The following is a 22735-nucleotide window of genomic DNA, read 5'->3' as shown; positions in this document are numbered from 1 at the left end:
ATATTAAAAAAAAATTAAGGAGTTGGTACATCATGGGTTAGTGGAATTATCCACGACGGTCTGCTGGGGATTATTTTTCGTTACCAACCGACCAAAAAAAAATTGAAAGTACGCTTCGTCGGTATGAACGAGCAGGAAGGAGGCGGCGAAAGATGCGGAAATCTAACGTAAACACCAAAACAACGAGGAAGATCGTACAAAGTCATCGCAAAAGCTGAAAAATGAATTTGACATTTCGTCGAGAAAGTTAAATGTCAAACACTTTATTTGTCAGATGTTGAGATGAATCTGCCACCCCTGTCACGCGATCTATTTTTGCAGACTCGATGGTCGCAGCGAATCGATCTTTTCCGAATCGTGCGCACTTGCCACTTTTCCCGACAACCCCAAATTTCCCAGTTCTCAGTGTTGCGTCTAAAATCGCACAAATCGCCCCCGAGCCCCCTTGTCAGGTAAGTAACGCCCCTTCGGGCCCTCGCTGCAGCGTTTGCTTCCAGAGCCAGCGATGCCCGGATCGAGAAAGATGATCCTGAAGCACGTCATGTCTGGAATCTGCTCGAAGATGAACAGGACCAAGCAGCTGCCTTCGGATGTGATGGAAACCCCGCTGAACCGGTGCCTCAACACTTTCGACATAACGCTGTTAGGTACCTACGGGATTCGTGCGGGTTTTTCCGGGTCTAAGGCGGGATGTTGCAGGAGTGGGACATATGGTAGGGGCGGGAATTTACATACTGACAGGGACGGTGGCGAAGGATCTGGCGGGTCCCGGGATCATCTTGTCGTTCCTGTTTGCGGGGCTGGCGTGTCTGCTGTCGGCGCTGTGCTATGCAGAGTTCGGGACTAGAGTGCCTAAGGCCGGCTCTGCCTACGTCTACACTTACATCAGCATAGGTATGGGCAAATAAACCGTTTAGAATCTTGTTTTACACGGCTTTTCAGATAGCAGCGCTTAATTTATTTATATCGTGTCATTCGGAAAAATGCACACAACTCGTGGAGATATTAATTAAAACCAATAATAACTTTAACGACGGTCATAATTCGTGCTTTAGTGGCGATAAATTTAATCGGAGCTAATCTGGTCACTATTTTCTTCTTCGGTCGGATTCTTTTTTGTGTGGCGGATTTTTGTGGCGCCAGGCAGTATACATTTCAGCAAGGGAGTGTTGTTAAGGCTGATTTATTTTAACGACATTTCGAATAAATGACAAACTGCGAAAGAAACGGTCGTGTTTGCATTTTCGGGTTCAACCGCAATTATGTACATACCTTTCGTTTTTCACATTTTTTTCTGTTTGACACTTTCACTTTCTTCTGCTTTTTGTCCGGTCGTCACTGTTTATTTGACCCGTGAAAAAGTATTGCACATTTGCATAATTTTTAATTTCACCTTGCATTAGTCATCACCGCACAATGGAACCAGCTATGGATATGGATTTAAAACATCTTCGTCACTTTTAAAGTAATTGCTTTAACTCGTTTTCACTTGATTGTTATAATTATTTGTTTGCAGAATCATTACGTGATCTTCTACAATTATTCTATTTGGATTTCCAAACAGACACAATTAGATTTCATAATCGGATGCACGTTTTCTGCCTTTTTTTTAATTCTTTCCTCTTTTCGCAGTTTATTCTTATTTCTTATCTAAGTTTGGATCTATGTTAATATAATACAACGAAAGATTCCACTTTCTTTATCATATTTTTACTCAAAAAGTAGGTACGTAAAAAAGTGAGGTTATGAAAGAAAACTGTTGATCGTCGTTTTGGTCGTAATTCAACGTGTTTTTTATTCTCATTTTATTATTTCACTCAAAAGGTACGATATGGTAGTTACAACCTTTCTCTACATAATAATTACTTTGGGTTACGTAAATAAACTCAACAATTTAATATCAAATTTTGCCGGATTTTGGGTCAACCCAAAACAAAAAGATGAAGCTTATTTTGGGGATTTTTTTTTCTGCCAACATAATTAGGTAACCAAATTCCTCCCTCGTTCTTCCAATTTGTTCATTATTTTGAACCTTTATAGACAGATGCTCTTGGACCTTATTCTCTGATGATCATTTCTTGTTTTTATGAATTCTTTTCTTTTCCCCTCTGAACCATTTTGTCACCATATTTTTTCATTTAACTAATTCCAGTTCTTGGCTTCACTGTGTTTCATTTAGGCGAGTTTTGGGCCTTCGTGATCGGCTGGAACATCCTCTTGGAGCACATGATCGGCGCGGCCTCTGTGGCTCGCGCCTGGAGCGGCTACGTCGACTCCCTCTTCGGCGGCGTGATCAGCAACACCACCATCTCCATAACCGGTGAACTTCACGAGCAACTCCTCAGTCGCTACCCCGACTTCCTCGCCTTTACTGTCTGCATCGTGTACGCCTTACTCTTGGGAATCGGCGTCAAAGGCTCGGCCATGGTCAACAGCCTCCTCACCCTCGTCAACCTGGCGGTTATGGTTTTGGTCATCTGTGTCGGGTTCTACTATGCCGACGAACAAAACTGGACTTCAGTGAGAGGAGGTTTCTTGCCTTACGGAATGGGCGGAGTGATCGCCGGTGCTGCCACCTGCTTCTACGCCTTCGTCGGTTTCGACAGCATTGCCACGTCAGGCGAAGAGGCGAAGAATCCGTCGTTTTCCATTCCGATGGCGACGGTACTGTCGATGGGGATTGTCACGCTTGGTTATATTCTAGTTTCGGCAGCTTTGACCTTGTTGGTGCCCTACTATGACATCAATCCCAACGCGGCCCTCCCTGAAGCTTTCAGCCACGTTGGGATGCACTGGGTGAAGTACGTGGTGTCTTTGGGGGCCATCTGCGGCATGACCACGACTCTCTTCGGTTCGTTGTTTTCGCTACCGCGGTGTATGTACGCGATGGCAATCGACGGCCTCCTCTTCGGCTTCTTAGGCAACGTAAACAGCAAAACCCAACTACCACTAACCAATCTGGTCATCTCCGGCCTACTCTCAGCCTTGATTGCTTTACTCTTCGATTTAGAAAAACTAGTGGAATTTATGTCAATTGGTACCTTGCTGGCCTACACCATAGTCAGCGCTTGCGTCATTATCTTGCGCTACAGACCCTCATTTGAACCTCTAGCCAAGCCCGCTTCGACCCCGGCCTCGGAAATCTCCGCCTCCACGTCCGAACTGACAACCCCAGGTTCAGAAATCGTGTGTCTGGTAGGTACCCTCCGGGTGCAGTACAGCTGGCTAGGCCCCATTTTCGGCCACTGCGAGCCCGGCTCGGTGGTCACTGCTGCTGTCCTCGTCTTCACCATCTTCAGCGCGGCGCTGTGCACCCTCCTGCAAGTCTCAACCAACGACTTGAAGAACGGGATCTGGTGGACCGTCATCTTGGCCAGCTTCTTCATGTTCATCATGGTGGGGTGCTTGGTGGTCATGGGGGCGCACCACCAGAACGCAACAGGACTCAGGTTCAAAGTACCATTGGTACCGTTCATTCCAGCTTTGAGTATCCTCTGCAACATCGAGCTAATGGTGCACTTGAATGTACTAACGTGGCTGAGATTCTTCGTTTGGATGATTTTAGGTGAGAGTCGCGAGGTAACTTCACTGCTCGCTCTAGTTCTGTTTCTGCAGGGATGTTGGTGTACTTTTTGTATGGCATCCATCACAGTAAAGAGGGCGAAGGTAACTCGTCGTATTCTATACTGATGACGTCTTCAGAGGCGGTCAAGGAGAAATGGGGTGCTACTACTAAAACCACGTACAAAGGAGCGTTCATGCGGAGGAAATCTTCGGGTGGGGATCGAAGTGCCATTATCGACGAAGAAGAAAGTACTGAGTAGGATAACACAAAGTGGGATTATATTATTGCAAGATGGAAATGTCTATGTTATGAGAGGGGGTCGAAGAAAAATGGTCAACTGGTTGGCTGACATAGGCGAAGAAAATCGCGGATTGCTTGATAATTTAATAAGAACTGACATATCGTCGGGAACGCAAAATTGCTGTTTTTCTTGGACCTTCCTGTCTCTAAATGCGATCAAATCAAAATTATAGGGGATGATATTTAGTGTAAATAATACATTATATGGATGTTACATTAAAGAAAAGTCAAGCTACGAGTACTTTTTATTTCATTGATAATGTCGTTGTCGGGGGTCAAATGTGACTCATTGGTAGAGGTGCTGGATTCTCTTATGGGCTGTGACCTTGGAAATTTCTGCGCGATAAACCAGTAATGAAAACTGAAAACTTCGACTACTTTCAAAATCAAATACATACAAATAGGTAGTTGTATCTGAAGACACAGTACTGCAACGGGTTCCATTATAAAAAAAAATGCGTAATGTCCAGCGTTACGTTTAGTCGAGTTAAATACTTGCGATTGCCTTTGTTATCAAGTTGACGCTAGTTGTTCTGTTTAATTACCTCGTTGAACGTAGAAAGCAACGAGAAAAAATTGATTGTTTAATCAAAGAACCGTAATAGCAATTTATTTTTTTTGTCTTATTAATTTTGAACAGTTAGTGTTGTAATTGGTTTTTCTTTTGTCAGTAAAACCGGCTGTCAAAAATTTTGTTTTGCATCTGAATACACCTGTCATGTTTTTAAACACCGAATAGATTGCAACGGCTATAAAAAGTGTTTGTTAATGTAATATGTAATTTTTAGTTCGTTGCCGTCGTCGCGTCGTCACTAATAATAATTATGTTTTGAATTTCCAACATTATTTTGCTCATTTCTCGTGGAATGAAAACACTGAAAGTGATCATGTTCTATATTTTCTAAAACAAAAATGGATCGTTTTAGTTAAGGCCTGAATTAATTGACACACAAACAGAGATAGGTATTAGCGTAGCTAATTAGCGATGATTTATTTATGGAAAAAGAGTTTGTTAATAAGTCGTTGGATTAAATCTTATTCTCTAAAAAAAGATTTCTTGTGAACAGTAAACGGATAATGAGAGTTTTAATGCGTTGACCATGCAGGTGGTCTCCTTAAAAATAATCTTCAATTCTTTCTTTAATACTCTTCAATAAATGAAACAAATTTTTTCTTCGATTTTTAACAATTGTATTTGACCAAAACAAGAACCATTAACATAAATACATTTCTACCAACCCACAAAATGTTTTGTTACTTTTTGAAGTTTGAAAAAAATTGCACTATTTGCGTTGTTTTGGCATAATGGGAGGCCATGATTTATTTTTTAACGTTGGACACACTGTGATTTCCGTCTGAAGTATTCTTTTATTGCAAACTAGTAAAACTGACAACAATGCACTAGACATTGACGCTATTTATAACCTCAAACTTAGAAAACCATAACCTAATTCAACAGACCAAACTAAATGCAAATTTTCCATAGCCTCCCGTTATGTCAAAACAAAGTGAATGCATTTTATTGGATGATAAATCTGGAGAGTATCGTGGATACGACAGATCTTAATAGGTATCTCTTAAGTCGTTCAATTTTAGAACACTTAATTGTCGGACGTTATGAAACAATATGGATCTTGTCAAAATACAGTCTACTGTCATACCTAATCATTTTCTTCTTGTAAATTTTTGGTTTTGGCCAATGCCATCTTTATCACGCCATTACACTGATATTTTGCTCTTGTCACAGGTATTTTTTTTTTAGAAAAGAAACATTTCTGTCTCGTAAAAGCAGACTTTTATTTATCTGTTTATCCACATTCTTCTCTTTCCGATGATATTTAAGTGACAAGAAATTGTTGCGACACCTACACTTCTACGAAATATTTCCTTACTGTTTTTCGTAAATCGGCCTTCACGTGGTCTTCAAAAGGTCACTGTCAAGAAGTTCATCACAACGTCGACCTTCTTGTTTTTCCGGACTTTTCATATCATTTCCTTGTTCATACACTATGATTCTCACTACCTACTACATTATCATTAGTAATTACTATTATTCACTCGGACGATTCCACCACTCGCATACGGCTCGTGTTGGAATTTTCATCTTCTCAGTTTCCACAATTTTTGTCTGTCTGATTCTCTGTTTGAATCCACTTAAATCAAGAACTAATGAATCAATTGTCTTCAAACGAAGCCTGTTAGAAAGAAAATTTTCTCCGTCGTGTTTTGCGTATTGTTTAATCACCTGTATCATCACTCATCAGGAAGCCGCGCATTAACGATAAATCTGTTCCCAGAGTATCACGATGTAGTGAGGTCGCCTCGCTTATTTCTGTTTCGTCAATTGTAATCTAACCAGCGTTCGGTCTTATTTCTTACTTAAATTCTCTATGGTTTAAACTACGATTATTTGCCCAATTTCTTCTAATTTCTTAATTGGCAAATAGTTTATGTTCTTAATTTGTTAAGCTAGAAACGGTGATTTTCTAAACGGAGTTAAATTTGTTTAAATTAACTGTGGACACTTATTTTTCTTTCACAACGCTTCAGTAGTCGATAGAAGACATCTCAAGCACAGATTTACATAAATCTTTGGAAAAACTTTCACAAAAAATCCAACTTGATATTGACATTGTCGCATTAATAAATATACACGAGTAAAACCGCAGGCAAAAACTCCTTTTTGTGACCACGTTTACATCACTTATCGTGCAATATAAAAAATAATCGAGTATGTCATGAATGACAGTTGATAGCCCTAGTTAAAATATTTAAACTAGTGCTGCCAAGTGAACCACGATAGTCATGGCTTACTAGATTTTTTTCTTTCATTCCTATCGTTTTCCATCCGATGCCTAATTTTGCTCTTCCAGTTTCCCACTTTCTTTTTTAGTCTTAAGTCTCTTTCTAAAGAAATTCCACAACACTACTTTTAATTCATTTACTACATATTTCCGTCCATTATGTTGATTTTACACCGTATTTTTTGTTGAATATTATGTACTTCTAACTATTGGAAGTACCGTAACGTAAATATCCTGCAGGTATGCTGCAAATCTTGGCGAGTGAGGTCACGCATTATCTTGTTGCAACGATTGCCAAAAATAAAACTACAAATTAATTAACATCAACAATAAAATAAATCTTTGCAAAAGATCAGTACGGCACGGCGCGCACATCACCAGGTGTCACACCTGATGCTAATGTCCTGTCATTTTTTACTCTCACAGTATTAATTCACTACTCCACAAATATTGACTTTGTACACATTAAGTGTCATAAATAATATATAATTAATTCAGTTGTCACCTTACACAATCACACACACTTATAACAGGTGTTTGCTAACCGTAAAAAAATCAAATCAGTTGACTAATAGTAATGACTACGATGCATCCATCTGTTTCAGCCGATATTACATTAAGGATAATTCTTTGGCAGACATTGAACTTCAGAAATCACGAGAGGCGTAAGATGGGTACTCTAGAAGATGCTCGGATGGTGCCTTAAGCACTAACGTTAATTTCCAAAGAACTTATTAGTTTTATGACCATATGGGTCCAAATACGGCAGTAGTTCTTATTCATCCAAAATGAAATGCTCCAGGACCGTATCAGAATATTTCGCGTTTAGAACGAACATTTTAGAAGCCTAAAAACAGAAAAATTAACGCTTGAGATGTGGCCTTGTGCTTTGCGGTCGTGAAGAAAGTAACGTGTTCAACTCGCGTATAATGGCTATTATTCACTCGGATGATTCCACCACTCGCCTACGGCTCGTGTTGGAATTTTCAGCCTCTTAGCCATCATTATACGCTCATTGAAGAATATACTACTCTTCATATTCTTCAATCAATCAAAATTATCTCGAACAAAGGGAAGGAATTAATAAATATGTGGCAACATTTTTTGGGAAGTTTATTTTGCTTCAACATCAAAAAGTACCTTTAAGCGAGCATTCGCGATACAACATTAGGTACACTTAGAACATTTCTGATCCGACTCGTGGAAAGAAACACTTTTGAGCTTAACTTTCCTAGCAAGCATAATCCATCCAAAACTGGATAAAGTAACCTGCGCTTTATCCTAACGACTCACAAAGAAGAACAGGATATTTTCTTCTTTTGCATAGACCTCCTCCAACGTTACACAAAACACAAATGGATCCTTACATAACCATAACCCTCTTCGCACTCGTTTACAAATGGGGCAATTTTTCCTCACCCAACATTTACACAAAACACGAATTTGTTACAACAGAAAGGATCAGGGAAAATTCCTCCTGTCCCGCAAATAAAGTCCAAATTGGCGGTACCATCACAGATCGGTTCTGGATCCGTGGTGCAGGCCCCATCGATGCATTTTTAGAAGGAGTGACATGACCCCAGTCTGGTTTTGGTCCAAGTGTTGTCATTGTTTTTGACAGAGCACTGGCGCAAAAAGGACCAGGTTGGTGCAGTTTTTGGGAGTGTGCTGCAAGGCTTGGCACTGGACCAAAATCTAAATCTGGTGGGTTAAATGTCATCGTGGGAGACAGGATCGGACCGACGCAATAAGGAAATAATTCATCGTTCTGCGCTTGTCACTTTAATTGAAATCGCGCAGGTAGTACCTCGTACATATTTGGTTTGTTGCGGTACTCAAGGATTCGATTGTTTTGGATAATTCTTGGAGAAATCATTTGCAAAAGAGAGTAGGTATTGTTTAGTGAACGACTTACATTATTTCCTTTATTCGGCTAAAGCGGGATTGGATAGCGGGGGAATTACAGAACGGTGTCGAAGCTCTCGTCGAACCCGTCAAATTCAACGACCTCCTCTTGGGGAGCTCCTGGGAGCAAGTCGATCGGCCTGACCTGCAACAGTTGGCATTCATTCGGAGTCGGCAGCACCGACCAACACACCTTCTTCAGCTTGACGTCTTCGAAGTTGAAGTTCTTGTAGAACGCGATTGTTTGGAGGGTCCTCAACGACCTCAGCCTCTTGGTGGGCTGGGTGTGGAGCAGCCTCAGCAGCAAATCCCGCGAGCCCACGTCCGGGACCTTTCGGGGCAACCTGACCATCTTCATTTCTTCACCACCTGAATCCGTCTCTGTCGATGGGTACTGTAAAAAACACAATAAAAAAATCATCCGAGGTTGTTCATCGCCGATTATGATTAGTTATAAATTATAAGAACGTGTTTCCGCTACTGCCGCGCCATTGAAGTGGTTAATTATCATAATTATGCGATATTCCAGATAAAAATCGGAGAGTGAAGAGTTTATTTTAGAAACTCGTTAGTACCTAACGGTAAGGTAACATTTTTATTAGTTCGAATGTTTTGTCTCGTAAAATCGCTAACTCGGGTGAGGCCAAAAAAAACCTTCTTTGTGTTTGTTGTTTTTTAGGTTGGGTGGATTGAGGTCGACGATCGGGATTTTCTGCGTCTGGATGGGAGGAACACTGTCACCTGTCATTTAAGATTACATTGTCAATTAGTTTAATTGAATGCAGGTCAAAGCCTTCAAATGATGATTTTGCTTTTTTTCGTTGCCGATGCTTACATTAACTCCGAGCGATGGGTTCGAAGGCCGCAAGAGATGGGCAAGTGGATAGTGTTAGTTGCCGGTTTCTGGCCCAGTTACTAAACTTCAGCATAGCTACCACATTCCGACTGTCCCAACAATTACTATAAATCTTACAAGTTTTGGCAATTATTAAACCTTTGAAATCCTTGCATTCCACCTGAGGAATCCACTTATTGATCGTAATATTTTAGGTCGCTAATAATGGGAAGGACTCACGAGTTTTTAAGCCGTTTCAAGGCCGTGAAAAATTGACAACATTTTTTATACCTAATAAAAAAATAAACATACTCGTAGCTATGTTTTCCTGATTGAAACTTAGTCACAGTTCACAAACAAACCAAAACAAAACAACTCTGTTGTAATATCCAAAAAGGCAAAAAAAAATCAACAAATTTGCATTTATTTTCTCAACGCTCGTTACTATACTTAAGTACAGTCGAACCAATAACATTACTAATAACTCATTTCCGTTGACATCGATTTGTCTAAAACACCTTAATAAATGAGAAAAAACATTTTCAAACCCTCATTTATATTAATTGGTGTTCTATAAAATGATAATCTGGCCTACTACTCTATTCCAATGTTATCAAAATTGTTGGATACTGAAATACCTCTAAAATATTCCAACGTGAAGGTTCCAAAATATTTGAGTGTTATTTACAAGAAAAGTGTTTCATGTTTGCCAAAACTGATTAGAGATAATGACTTCTCTATTGTTGACAGATGCAGTAACTTAAGTGCATTTCCATGTTCTAAATAAACCTAACGGTAATATTTTTTTCAGTTGCCTAACAATTCAAAATAAAAAAGGAAAGTGATTAATAAATCGTGAATTTTAATCAGATGTTGTAAAATGGTTTTTTGTTTGTATTTTTTATTGAAAATTTTATTTCTATTCCTTCTAGCTCATTCCGAACAATAATACGGTCGCTGAGTAGGAGTGAAGAAGGAAATAGACACACTTTCCAGTCAATGCTAAATGAATTCCAACTTTTCCATTTAATAAATCGTTTTATACAAACAGACATTAAATGGTTTTGTTCAGGGACAGATATTTGCGGTTGTCTCTGCATAATTTAAAAAAAATGTTTACGCTTTTCAATAAATCTGGGTGACAACAATTAGTCACCATTATACAATATATACAATGATTTGCCATTTTTGAATAACATTCTGTCTGGTGGTTTTATCCAAAAAATCTAAGGTTTTATTAAACGTCTTTTAAGCACAACTTCGAACTGTGAAATACATTTATAGCTATGTATTTATGCACCAAGGGCGTTACAACGATGATTACGCCCGGAGAACGATGAATCCAGCTCGAGGGCTTTAGCCCGAGAGATGGACATCGTTCGATGGGTGTAATCATTCGGTGACGCCGGCGCCGTGGTGCATACAAGATTTTATTTTTCACTACGTCTCTTAAAAAAAAAGTTGGCATCTTTGTGTACGCTTTACCTACATAAATACAACATTTGGTAGTCTATGAAACAAAAACAAATTGTTTATTTATAATTGTCAAATTTTCTTTTGTGTTGCAATTATGAATTGATGAGGGCGTTATGAATTCATTACGCCCGCTTATTCTTATTACGCCCTCTTATTATGCCCCGGTTGTTATGGACATGTTTACGTATTTCGTATCCTAGGAGTTATCATGCAATTATGTATACTAAAGTGAAAAATAAAAATACATTCGCTTAAATATACAGGGTGTTTTTTAAAAGCTAGTGCAAAAAAAGACTGGTAATAGGTGAGGATGAGTAGAACTCATACACAAAAAAATTATCTAATAAGTCTTTTCGTTTTCGAAATAAAAATAAATTAAATTTTGGTTAAAATTGTCAGTACGCTACTGAATTAAAGGTAATTAAAAACGTAATTGGGGTTGTCAAGCAACAATAATAATTGTCGGGTTGTTATGGTTTATCTTATTGTTATTTATAAAATGTAGAATGTGCATGGACAGGGTTAGTTTATCCCTACCGTTTTATATTAAACAAAAATGGTTTTCTAGACTCTTTAGAATCTCCAGATGACCCAGTTTTTTTTTGTACGAACATTTAAAAAACACCCTGTATATTTTTGTATATTTTTTTATTTCCGCATATTTGAAACTGTTGCACAAGATCACAAGATCAATAACAACTAATCTATAAATAAATACAAAAATTGTTAAACTAACGACGCAGTAATTTTTTAAACTATTGCGACTCTTATTAAACAATTTAAGTATCTTAATTCGTAATAATAGTATATTATTCAACGATCGTGTAATGATGGTTATTACCCATGAAAATAAAGTAGTCATCCTAGTGGGTAATAGTTATTAAATAAGAGTAGAATACGATAATTTTTTTACAGAGTAAGTACATATGTACAAATTTCATCATCTTCACTGACAGAATTTATTTATTATTTCTTTTTAATAAAAAAAGTACAGTTGTGTGACTTATGACATTTGAAAATAATTATGACATATGAATATTGCGCTGTATCATGGCCCTTCATAATCTTTGTAATGGTTTGCAAATGCAATTTTGCGATTGGTCACAGCTCGTGGAGTAATGAATCATCCTCATGGCCGTGGGTAATAAATAGAATTACCTAACAGTCAACGCATATGCATATATGCATGTCACTGTATTATTTAATACAGGGTTATGGTAAATTTTTGGTATATGCGCATGTTGCAACGTGATGTAATTTGTTACAAATTGTTTGCTTTAAATTACTTTATCTTAAAGTTCCTTGTTTTTAGGCAGCCAATTAATCACATCAATTTATCTTTAGGATAGCATCCTTACGCATTGTATTTTTTAAATTTCACAGTCAACAATGTAAAGAACATTTATAATAAGTTAATAACTCTGCAGGAGTAAAATATAATTATCCAATTACCAATACCGATAAAGCAGCACAAGAGTAAGCTTGAGTAAAGTTATGTTAACGACAACCAATTTAGTGAACAACCATGTGACAGCTTAGATAAAGAGGGACAAGTAATCTGGACTTTTCAAAAAGCATTATTTCATTCATGCTTGTAAAAAGATTAAAATTTGCCGGAATGTTTACCTGAATCTTATCTTGAGCCTGAAATGACATTTCTTAACTAAATTTAAGTGACGTATCCGGTGATTTCTTTAATTTTTCACTGGTTTTCCTTTTATTGTGTCATATTCGTCTAATTCTCTGCTTGAACTGTATTCTATCAACTATCGGAGCGTTGTAGAAGAAAAATAAGTATTTACAGTAAGTTTAAACAAATTTATGTCCGTTTAAAAGTAAATTTATTTAATCTAACCACTGTTTCTCAACTTTTTTCACGACTGGGCGCTCCTTTTTGTCATATAATTTTCGTGCGGCCCCTTTTAAGTCTTTAGTAATGTAAAAATAATTGCCTTTTAAAATACCACTCACCTGTCATAAATTACTCAACTTCAGACGATTAGGATTGCAATGTGAAAATACACAAGACATGAGATAAGGCAACTGCATGTCGCTTAGATTACAATCTGCAAAATAGACCGAGCTCATTACACCACAATATACTCGGCACAGATTCATCCTTACTGTGCAACTCCCTGACGTCATATTGTGATGAAACAAAGTGAAAAATAGAATCGGGATTTTTCCCTTTTTGATCATTTTTGTTTGAGGAAAACCGATTTATTAGTTTTTGAATTAAGCGGATTCAGAAAACCAAACAGACAAATAAAATTCTCGAAACTTCTCAAATGTCTTCTGCAGTGAATAAGTAAAAAGTTCAAGAACTAGGAAGATAATTATAATCTGTACCGGGTGACTTTTAATGAATGAAGTTATTTTTATTCGGTTGACGATACATTTACGATTTTATGTTGGTACACCTGAGTGTCAAATTCAGCTCAAAAGTCAAAAGAAACCAAATTGTCATTATCTTAAGTTAGAATTAAAATATCCTAGAAAGTGAATCAACAGACAACTCTGACAAAAGACTAGGCATACCAATTATTCGGGAGTGCCAACCCACTAAATTTTTCTCAATCATTAAAAGTTACCCGGTATAATATAATAATAATTTCCAATGAAATTAAAATTTCTAACCCTACATGCCTAACTTAAAAAAAAAATAGTGCTGCTAGTCTTGAAGTACCGTGCGATCAAAAAAAAAAACGTTAAGCCATGAGTATCATGATTCAGTTGGCAGCGCTGGTTTAGATATTCCTGTAATTGACAATCGTCAAGTTTTTCTATTAGAGATTAGAGGACTTAAGTGTATTTCTTTGACAACAGCAATATGTATTTAAACTAGGGCTGCCAACTGAACCATAACGATGATAGCTTACTTGATTAATTTTTTTACTTGGAGTAAAAAGCTTCGTGAAATAAATTTTAAGAAGATGAATTCGCGTAAAATTAACAACTAAAAATCAAACTCCTTGCACGGTGGTCTTGAGTGAATAAAATTAATTTTTCTCTGCGTTGGAAATCTGAATCTAATTTAATTAGAATTTTTGGAGCTGTCAAAAACGGTCCACATCTCATTAGAGCGTCAAATTCCAGCCCGTGCTCCGTGCCGAACAAATTCCAATCGATTTAATTCCATTTAATTAATTTTTTTCCTCCCGACCGTCAACTTTTTGCTATCCGTCCAGCCGCAGACTAATTTCATCAAAACCAAAAAAAAAAAAACGCACAAAACGCCACGAAAATTGGTTCAAGTAATGCATCCTTGCGGATTCGCTATTAGGCACTTAAGTCGAGGCCATCTCCGACCTTGTACGTGGGCAGCGGCCAATTTAGCCCGAACGAAAATTACTCGTGGCACATAATGACGATGGTAATGAATTTTCGAGTGCAGGGCGGAGGACACGATCCGAAGGTCGGTGGCGGCGGTCGCTTTTTTTTCCGACAGCGACGACCGCATCCTCCGCAATAAAAGGCAGGCGAGTGCGATTTCGAGTTCTTGTAGTGCACGTTGGAGATGTTGGCGGCGATAACGAGCAACGGCGCCAGGCAGGTAGTTAGGCGCCACCAGGCATTCAAAAACGACAAACAAGACGACGACAACGCCGTCCAACATCAATCCGACGGGCTCTCTGCGAGTTCGCACGGCCGTTATTATTACGCAGACGGATGTTAAAAAACGAGATAAAGGAGCGCGAGGGCCGGATGCGGGCTCGACGGCCGCTTGTCCTGGAAAAAGACGTTGCCGGAGCGCGTCCGGTCCTGGCGCCCGACGACAATGGCAGAGGGTGGACGTTTTGCTAATTCATAGTTGGGAAAAAAATGTCTGCGATCTAATAAAACAAACTGTACATTTAAAGAAACATTTTTATTTTTGTTTTGTAAAATATTCGCCACTTAATCCGATACATTTACAGCTCCGATAGAACCAGTTGAACTATGTAACTTTTTTTTTCTTTGCTCCCAGGTTACTGCCTAATTCTTTATGTTTCGTATAATATCGGGTGTTCATTTAAATTTATCCTCAAAGTAGGCGTCGAAGAACCGATTGTGAACGCACCACGGATTACGGATCAGTTGCTTCAATCTAACCTCACTTTTTGCGTTGTTTGAGTTTTTGATCTGCAGATTGATGAGTGGTGCGTTCACAATCGACTTTTCAACGCCGTTTCCGTCTGTCTACGTCTACCAACGTTATAATGCAATTTCCCCTAGTTTCTGCTGCAAAATAAAAAACACCGCGTGCGGGAAATCGTTTTTCCCGCGATTTCCCGCACTCCGAGGACAACGGGGAAATAACTATTTTGAGGCTATGAGTACAAAACGTCTGTAAACAGTTCCCGTTTCACACAACTTTAAAAATTAATAGAAAATTAACAAAAACACTTGTTAAAACCAAACTGCGGATGCCACAATACCAAACATGAAACCTACATATTAGTTTACTTCTCATTACGTAGGTCGCATCAAAAATCCTGCTAATATTTCAATTGCATCAATTGCAGAAATTATGATTTACTACGATTTTAAAAGTCTCTCGAAATAAAACAATGCATAAAAAAAACTGCGCTTCACATCTGACCTGATACACAGGATCTTAGCCGTGATTTGGGCGAGAAAGAGTAATTTCTGCTTTTATTACTCAAGACAACAAATTTCTCCTCAAAGTTGGCGTTGAAGAATCGATTGTGAACGCACCACGGATTCTGGATCACGAATCAGCTGTTTAAATCTAACCTCACTTTTTGCGTTGTTTGTGTTTTTACTGACGAGTGGTGCGTTCACAATCGACTCTTCAATGCCAACTTTGAGGAGAAATTTAAATGAAGACCCGATATCCCTAAAGCAACCTAAACAAATGACGAAACCTGGGTATATACAGGGTGCTTAAAAAATAACGATACAACGCTATACCAGACGATTCAGGGACACCCCCAGAGTACTAGAAAAATGTTTAAAAAAAATTGTCAACTGACATTAAACAATAAGTCAAAGTAAATTCATAGGTGGGAAACTAAATGCAATTATGTACTTACCTAATTAATAGCTTGGTTGCCAGATCAGTTTTATGATTTTTGTGAAAAACATGAAAAATAAAATTTGATATAAAGGTATTGATTTTAAATAAAAATTATTGTTGAACATCATTTTAAATATATCTTTCACTACAAAAGTTGTTGAAATATTAAGAATTGGTTAATTATAACAATTTTAGATACCGATTTTATAGTCTTCATATCTTTAAAGAATCACGAGATAGATTTTTTTTACATTTTTTCCATGCTCAGAGGGTGTCTCTGAATAGTGCACGATGGCGTTGTTTAGCCATTTTTTAATCACCCTGTATATGTTTTTGAACATGAATCGACACCACAGACCACAAAGAACAATTCATACCAACCAGGAATTTAGTATTATCAATTCTCTAATATTTTGGGAACTTTTTGACATCTTAGGAATAACATTTATAATTGAATTTTATTTAATTTAATTGTTTTTCTGTTTGAAAAATAAGACTCTAGTAGATATCTACGTTCGCATCCGCAAATAACATTCTAACATTGTTTAAACCAATTTAAAATGAAATTTACATAAATCTGGAGTAATTTAAATTGCAAAACAGCAAATTTTCCATCTGTATTTTCCCAAATAAAACCATAAAGACTCATTAACATTTTAATCAAGTCATTTTTCAAGGATTTTATGAAACAAACAACTTAATTTTCAGTCATGATTTTCGTCGTTTAGTCTGAAACGTAGATGGAGATAAAAAAAAAGAAGATGAATCGCCGGAAGTAACAGATCACTCTTTATCATGAATTTCACAAAATCATTTAAACGGAGTCCGTGTCGAAAATTTTCATAATACAGGGTGTAACAAAAATAAGTGCATTTATTTTAACTGGTAATAGTACTCATCAATTACAACAACTTTTCTAAATAAAATTTCTTTGAATTTGCAAAATTGAATTGCCATTTGTCCACTTTTTATTTTGACGTGACGTTCACGTTGAACGCAATTCTATAAACCTGAACATTTTCTTAAACAGGAATCGCAAAAACTGAATGTTGTTTTTATTCCCTTCGTATTGCATTTGATGAATAAAAAGGTCTCACTTTCGTTTGTTTTTTGTTACCACCTTGTTTTATTTTTTATTAAATGTAGCTGGAAAGCAGAGTTTTAGTAAATTAAAATTAATTTTTAAAACCCTGCAAAATTTGTTTTAGAAAAAAATTTTTTTAGAAAAGTAATTGATGAGTACTATTACCAGTTGAAACTAATGCACTTATTTTTGTTACACCCTGTATGTAAAAGGCCTTGCTGACTTAATTGATTCGGATAATTTTACACAAAGAAATCAAGAGATACCGTGTCCGGTGATCATGCTGGTTCTTCGATAAATCCTGTACCTCGGGGCCCACATCCCTGGAAAATCTAGAAACCGTCGAGTATCACAGAATTTTCATTCAACTTTCCTCTAATTACAAAAGCAATTTTTTGCAGCAGTACTCTCACTTGAAAGCTAAAAAATTTCCTTTTTTAAGGCAATACGATAGTTTTTGTTAATCGACGTGAATTTGTCACACGAAGAGTCTGTTTCTTTAATTCCTGTTGCTTTCACTAAAAATCTCTTTTGTTAAAATTAAATTATTAATACAAACACAAGTACATATTTTCACTTTGCTGAGATGCATTTAAATTTATTCGTACCTGTGTGGAAGAAACAAAACGATGCCATTTGTAAAAGTTCGCTGTTTATTGGCACAAAGAACCAAAGTCAAAATAAGACATAAATCAAGTTGAAAATATTTTAAGTGCTTGCGGAGCCAACAACACTACAGCTATGTGTTAACTCTTTTTTTTGTGTTTCGTCTAGGAAAAAAAAGCTTTTTCGGTACTGATCGACAGCTTTAAAGCTGTTAATCGTCCAATGGAAGGATTGATGGTTCGGTGAAAAAATTCGTGGAGCCCCATCCCACCAATTATCGCCGCTACGCCCCTGACCGACCGCACTTACATGGAAGCAGTTTAATACGCCATAAAAGCATTTCCAGATCCGTATCAGATTAATGCGAACGTCCAGTAGCCCGATCGAATGATAAATTAACGGGGCATGGTCGACATTTTTCAAATACCACTACGGATGGTTTTCGCACGATCTTAGGAAACCAAACCAGTTTTTACACACGGTTCGATCAAATATTTAATTAATTATATGCAAGCCGCATATAGCCACTAACAGTATGTCAGTTATTGGCGCAGAACGGTCAAAACAAGCGAACGAGGAAGCCAATCACCGGAGAGCGGCGGTGCGCCCCAGGCCTCCGTCCCGGCACCTCTGCTGTTCCCGTGCGGAGGGACGGCGTCTCCCGCCGCCGTTTACCCGAGCGCGAAGAAATCGGCGTAAAAAGCGTAATTACCGCAGAGTCTGGTGTATATTTAGTCGGATTCGCTTGAGGCCATCAAAGGTCGACCAACCGCGGATGGCTAACACTATAAATAGAAACGAGTCTTCGTTTCTTCGACGGGTCGTTTTGTCTCGTTGGCGCGGCCTTCTTCGACAGTTATCAGGGGACGCTAATTGGCGACGTCTCCGTCAACAAACGGGTCTTTGACCCGGCGCGCAGCTCCCAAAGATTCACACTTCCTATACCAATCTCTTGGCCGACCCCAGACTGTATCATTACCATAACAACCGATTTCGGAGGGCCGTGTGTGGAATTCCAGCCTCCGAAGCCGAAGATGCTATCTTTAGATTGTGTACGGGAACCAGTTTTGGCAATTTTAGGCTCACGCGTGACCTATTGACCTTCGGGATGTGATGGTCGGACCTCGTAAATAAGACAAAAAGGCTCCGGGCTGGAATGTAGTTGCGCTGCCAGCCGCGAGAGAGAAGGTCTAGAAGATACGCAGGGCGAAAGGTGGTACTGTTAGAAATTAGATTCCAACAACCATGAACAAAAATCTGGGAGATTCTCAAGATCCAACGACGTCTAAACGACGTTGCCAGCGGATCTAGTAAACGGCAGGAATTGAGAGATGTGGTGCATCTGCAGACCACGCGAAACAAAGAACCAAGCTCTAAGACGTATCAAAAAGAACACCAAGAAGACGATTCGTCCATTTATTGTAATTTCCAATGATTACAACGTGAAGATGGAGAAGAGCAAAAAGTACCAGTCTGGAGTACAATTTTGCGAGATAACAATCGAATAATTGACTTAACTACTCTCGAATTTCATCAACTAACAAAAAGGCAAAGCTGGGCCCTGTAATAACTTGCAAAAAAACATTACAGAAGCTGCAGTCTCTTATTAGACTCGGTCGCGGTAATTGCTTCTTGGAAGATTTTCAGCCAGGAATGGTTGGTGCAATTTTGAAATGAAATCGTTTTCAAAGGAACAGCTTATTAGACATCAAAAAATACAAATATTTCAAACATTTTCAGTAGGAATAAGCACGAGGAATATTTTAGTAGACTAGTTCCTGAAAAAAATTAAAACAGAAAAATAAATGTATTATCACGAAAATAAATTACTTATTATTTATTAAATTTCTTTCAAAAAATTTAGTCTGAGCTGATCACTGTCAAATTTGACTTTCAACCACCAATCACAAGCGCTTGACAAAAATATTTATGCACTAGTGGTGTTATTGAATATTACACTTTCATTTGAGATGCTGTAAACTACCATTTCCAAACAATTTTTATTTCCAGGTTCCATAATAAAATAAAAGCAACTATGATGGTGGGATGGAAAAATGGAAACAGACCAGAATCTATTTATTCTATCCTGAGAACGTAAAGAAAAGGACGGAGTTTTTGAAAATCCTTATTTATCTGAACCTAATCCATTTTTTAAATCAAGAAACACCTAATTTTGTTCTAATTCAATTTGTTTTATTATAAATAGAAAATGAAATAAAAAATATTAACACACAAGTTCATTTATGTGACGCGCTTAGTAAATTAATCTTTACGGGCGAGCTGGAAGGTTTGTGGGACGAGCGACGAAAGAGCGAGTCTCCATAATCCAGTGTGCCCAGTAAAGATTAATTCCTAAGCAAGTGGCATACAAACTTTTATTTCCATTTTCAGCATTTAAATACCGTTTTTTAATTGCTCTTTATGTTTATAAAAACATTATATTTTATAATGAAAGGCGGTAGGGCAATTAAACCTATGTCGTCATGGTGTTGTGATAAACAACAAAAATACTGTCAGAAGCTTTGTGAAAATTGTTGCAAAAAGAAAGAAAAGAAAGAATATCTTTAATGTCCGATGAAGACTTTGAAGGCGATTTTCTAGAAGTGCAAGAAAATAACCAAGGAATTGCCAACGCTGCAAGTGCTGTATGTAATTGCAAAAATGTATGGTTAAATTTGTTTGTTTATAATAAACTTTTTCAAAAATCATTTAATTAATTTTGATTAATTATTTTTTGTCTCTTCTACGAGCCTGTAAAATATTACAGGGTTCTGCCCGTAACTACCCATTTACTAAGTTACCACAAATGCCTGTAAAGTGTCACTTACTTAGAAGATGCAAATAAAAAAATATACGTACCTGTTACTCATGAGGATGATTTTGTGTCACGAGCCGAAGGCGAGTGACGTAATTCAGCCGAGTGAGTAGTAGAATACTATACTTTTTCTAATAAATATGGTAACTTCAACGAGCGAGTAAGCGAGGAACATTCTATCATGTTAAAAATAATACATAGTATGCGAAATGTTTGTGTATTTTTAGGAATCCAATTGATTTAAAATATGTATGTAATTTGTATACCGTGTCTTATGCTTTTACCAGTAATTATTTCTAAAAACGCAAAATCTCAGTGTTCAAATCAAAAATTCCCCGAAAGCTTTGCCCACAGGTCCGTCCCTGTTCTTTGCCCACAGTACATTTTCAAAAAAATATTTGTCGTTAAAAAAGCGCGTTCAATTCCTGCAAGCCTGCGAGTCCGTCCCTGCTCCACGCCGATCCTACGAATTCGCCTATGGTGCATCAGCAGGACTGCCGGTGCGATCAGGAGATAGAGGATGTGCCTATATGACCTTGCACGGTCAATGCTTCTGCGATGGGGCCGCGTACTGATGTTGCAGCAAACGTGAAGACGCTGCACGCCGCTCACCATCGCCTTTCCTGGACGGGACGGACTTGCACTCGCCAGTGGCGTACCGTCCGCCCGCCCTTCGTTCCACCTCCGAAACGCATTTCGACGAAAAATTCTAATTATTCCGAGGCGCAGACCGGCGATGCGACACTGCCTCTTCTATTTATAGTCCTCGGACAGGTTGCTTCCAGGCAATAATTATTACACATTTACAGCTCTTTCTGCGATCGAAATGAGTTCCCATCTAACGTGTAATTACCTCTGGATCGTACAAAAATGCACTTATTCTGAAACGACCGGCTATACTTAGTAGCAGCCTCGTAATCAGAACGATTCTCCTATCTAATTTTAGAAGTACAGTTAAGGCCAAGCCGTTTTACTCTAGGCAAAAAACACTCACATGGATTCCGAAAAAATGTAAAATTAATTGGACTGCACAGGGTGTACCACCAAAAATTGTACACGAGGTATAAGTGCATCAAAAAAAAATTTTTGTGTTAACCTCCAAGAGTCAGATCTAGATTTTTTACTCAGAAATAATCAATTAAAAAAATAATATTCATAAATTCAATAATATTTCTAGCGCCAAAATTTTTACAATTAGTAGATTAGGCAGTTTTCTATGAAGTAATTTAGGTGTTTTTGATTAAAAAAAAATCTTTTCACTTTTGGAGTAGCACAATATTTTTTTATCTATCAGCGTGGGATAAGTTATACCATATCGCACTAATTTTAGAAGTGTAATAGTCTCCTTATCCCAATGAGTGCGGTCATGAAATTATTACCACACTAGTGCGGTAATGAAATTAACAACTTACAAATCCAAGCAAATTACAGCACAAAACAATAGTTTCACCTTCGAAAAATTTTAAATTCCTGTTTGTTGTTATTTGTTGTTATTCGGTAACTAAGACGCGTTGCTATCATCTTTAAAAAAAATTAGATCTTGACCTGACCAAAAATTATTTATGAAAACGATTTTACGACGTTCCAAGAATAATTTTATTTAACACGGATTTTTTTTTTTTTTTCATTAAGCGAACCAAGGCAAAATCCATAACTTAAATTTTCCCAAGTTCCCAAGACCCTCTACAATTAAAACAAATTACGTATAATCAGTCTTGATGCATCATCCCATGTATTTTACCAACCCGTATCTGGTGTTATTCCCAGTGCCCCCAAGATGATTTAATTCTTGTCAATAGCATAAATTTTTGCAACCCCTCGAGCACACATTGGCGAGCCGCCCCTGTCGGGACACCCGTATTGGAAACAACTTTCCTAGCTACAGCCGGTCGGAAAGTCTTGGCCAGATCGGCAAGCAAACGCGATTTCCTGCACCGCAATTAAATCGCAGATTATGCACGGATTGTTCAGGGTGTGTCAGCACTGACGTACGTCGCCATTAAAGCAGCAATCCTTGACAATGACAATGTCCATCATCCACGCACACACGCAGCCCGATGACTCAATCCTGTCAGGTCTGTGTCTCGAATTTTGATAAGAAAACCGAGATGAATAAGAAGGTTAATTGCGTTGTTTTTACGTAACGTCGGTCGCAGCGAGAAATTAAATTTTTCCTGTCAAGGCGTTTCGCTATCTCGTGCGGCCATCAATCGTCCCCTGTCATCGTTTATCGCAGGTCCTTCCGGTGCCATTTACAGAAAAATGCGTCCAGAGACCATCCACACAAAGAGGATTCCAGTCAGATAATTATCTTATTTATTTAGG

At 37.9% G+C, this 22735-nt stretch overlaps 2 protein-coding genes across 4 annotated transcripts in view; one reads left to right on the top strand and one right to left on the bottom strand.

Annotated features, from left to right (window-relative positions):
- Window positions 1-6: 6 nt before the first annotated feature.
- Window positions 7-4100, top strand: LOC138139056 (cationic amino acid transporter 4). Its single transcript, XM_069059218.1, has 5 exons — window positions 7-452; window positions 498-647; window positions 700-894; window positions 2180-3565; window positions 3616-4100. The coding sequence occupies exons 2-5, from the start codon at window positions 506-508 to the stop codon at window positions 3822-3824; spliced, it is 1932 nt and encodes a 643-aa protein (XP_068915319.1). The 5' UTR covers window positions 7-452; window positions 498-505; the 3' UTR covers window positions 3825-4100.
- A 3665-nt stretch (window positions 4101-7765) lies between these two features.
- Window positions 7766-22735, bottom strand: part of Atg101 (autophagy-related protein 101) — a 32355-nt gene continuing 17385 nt past the window's right edge. For all 3 annotated transcript variants that reach the window (XM_069059220.1, XM_069059223.1, XM_069059225.1), the window contains 2 exons: window positions 8768-8968; window positions 7766-8719 (listed from right to left, as the gene is read on the bottom strand). In XM_069059220.1, coding sequence (XP_068915321.1) covers window positions 8630-8719; window positions 8768-8968 — 291 coding nt within the window. In that variant the 3' untranslated portion in view covers window positions 7766-8629. The remainder of the gene's footprint in view (window positions 8720-8767; window positions 8969-22735) is intronic.

This window comes from Tenebrio molitor, chromosome 9 (assembly GCF_963966145.1).
Source record: "Tenebrio molitor chromosome 9, icTenMoli1.1, whole genome shotgun sequence".
NCBI lineage: Eukaryota > Metazoa > Arthropoda > Insecta > Coleoptera > Tenebrionidae > Tenebrio > Tenebrio molitor.
Note: the sequence above shows the minus strand (reverse complement) of the source record. Positions and strands in the feature narration are given on the sequence as shown.

What these genes read in the sequence shown, in the direction of transcription:
- LOC138139056 (XM_069059218.1), top strand. Translation starts at nt 506, where the DNA reads ATGCCCGGATCGAGAAAGATGATCCTGAAGCACGTCATGTCTGGAATC. An exon ending in TTTCGACATAACGCTGTTAG is followed by an intron (nt 648 to 699) that starts GTACCTACGGGA and finishes GGGATGTTGCAG; the next exon opens with GAGTGGGACATATGGTAGGG. An exon ending in CTTCGTTTGGATGATTTTAG is followed by an intron (nt 3,566 to 3,615) that starts GTGAGAGTCGCG and finishes CTGTTTCTGCAG; the next exon opens with GGATGTTGGTGTACTTTTTG.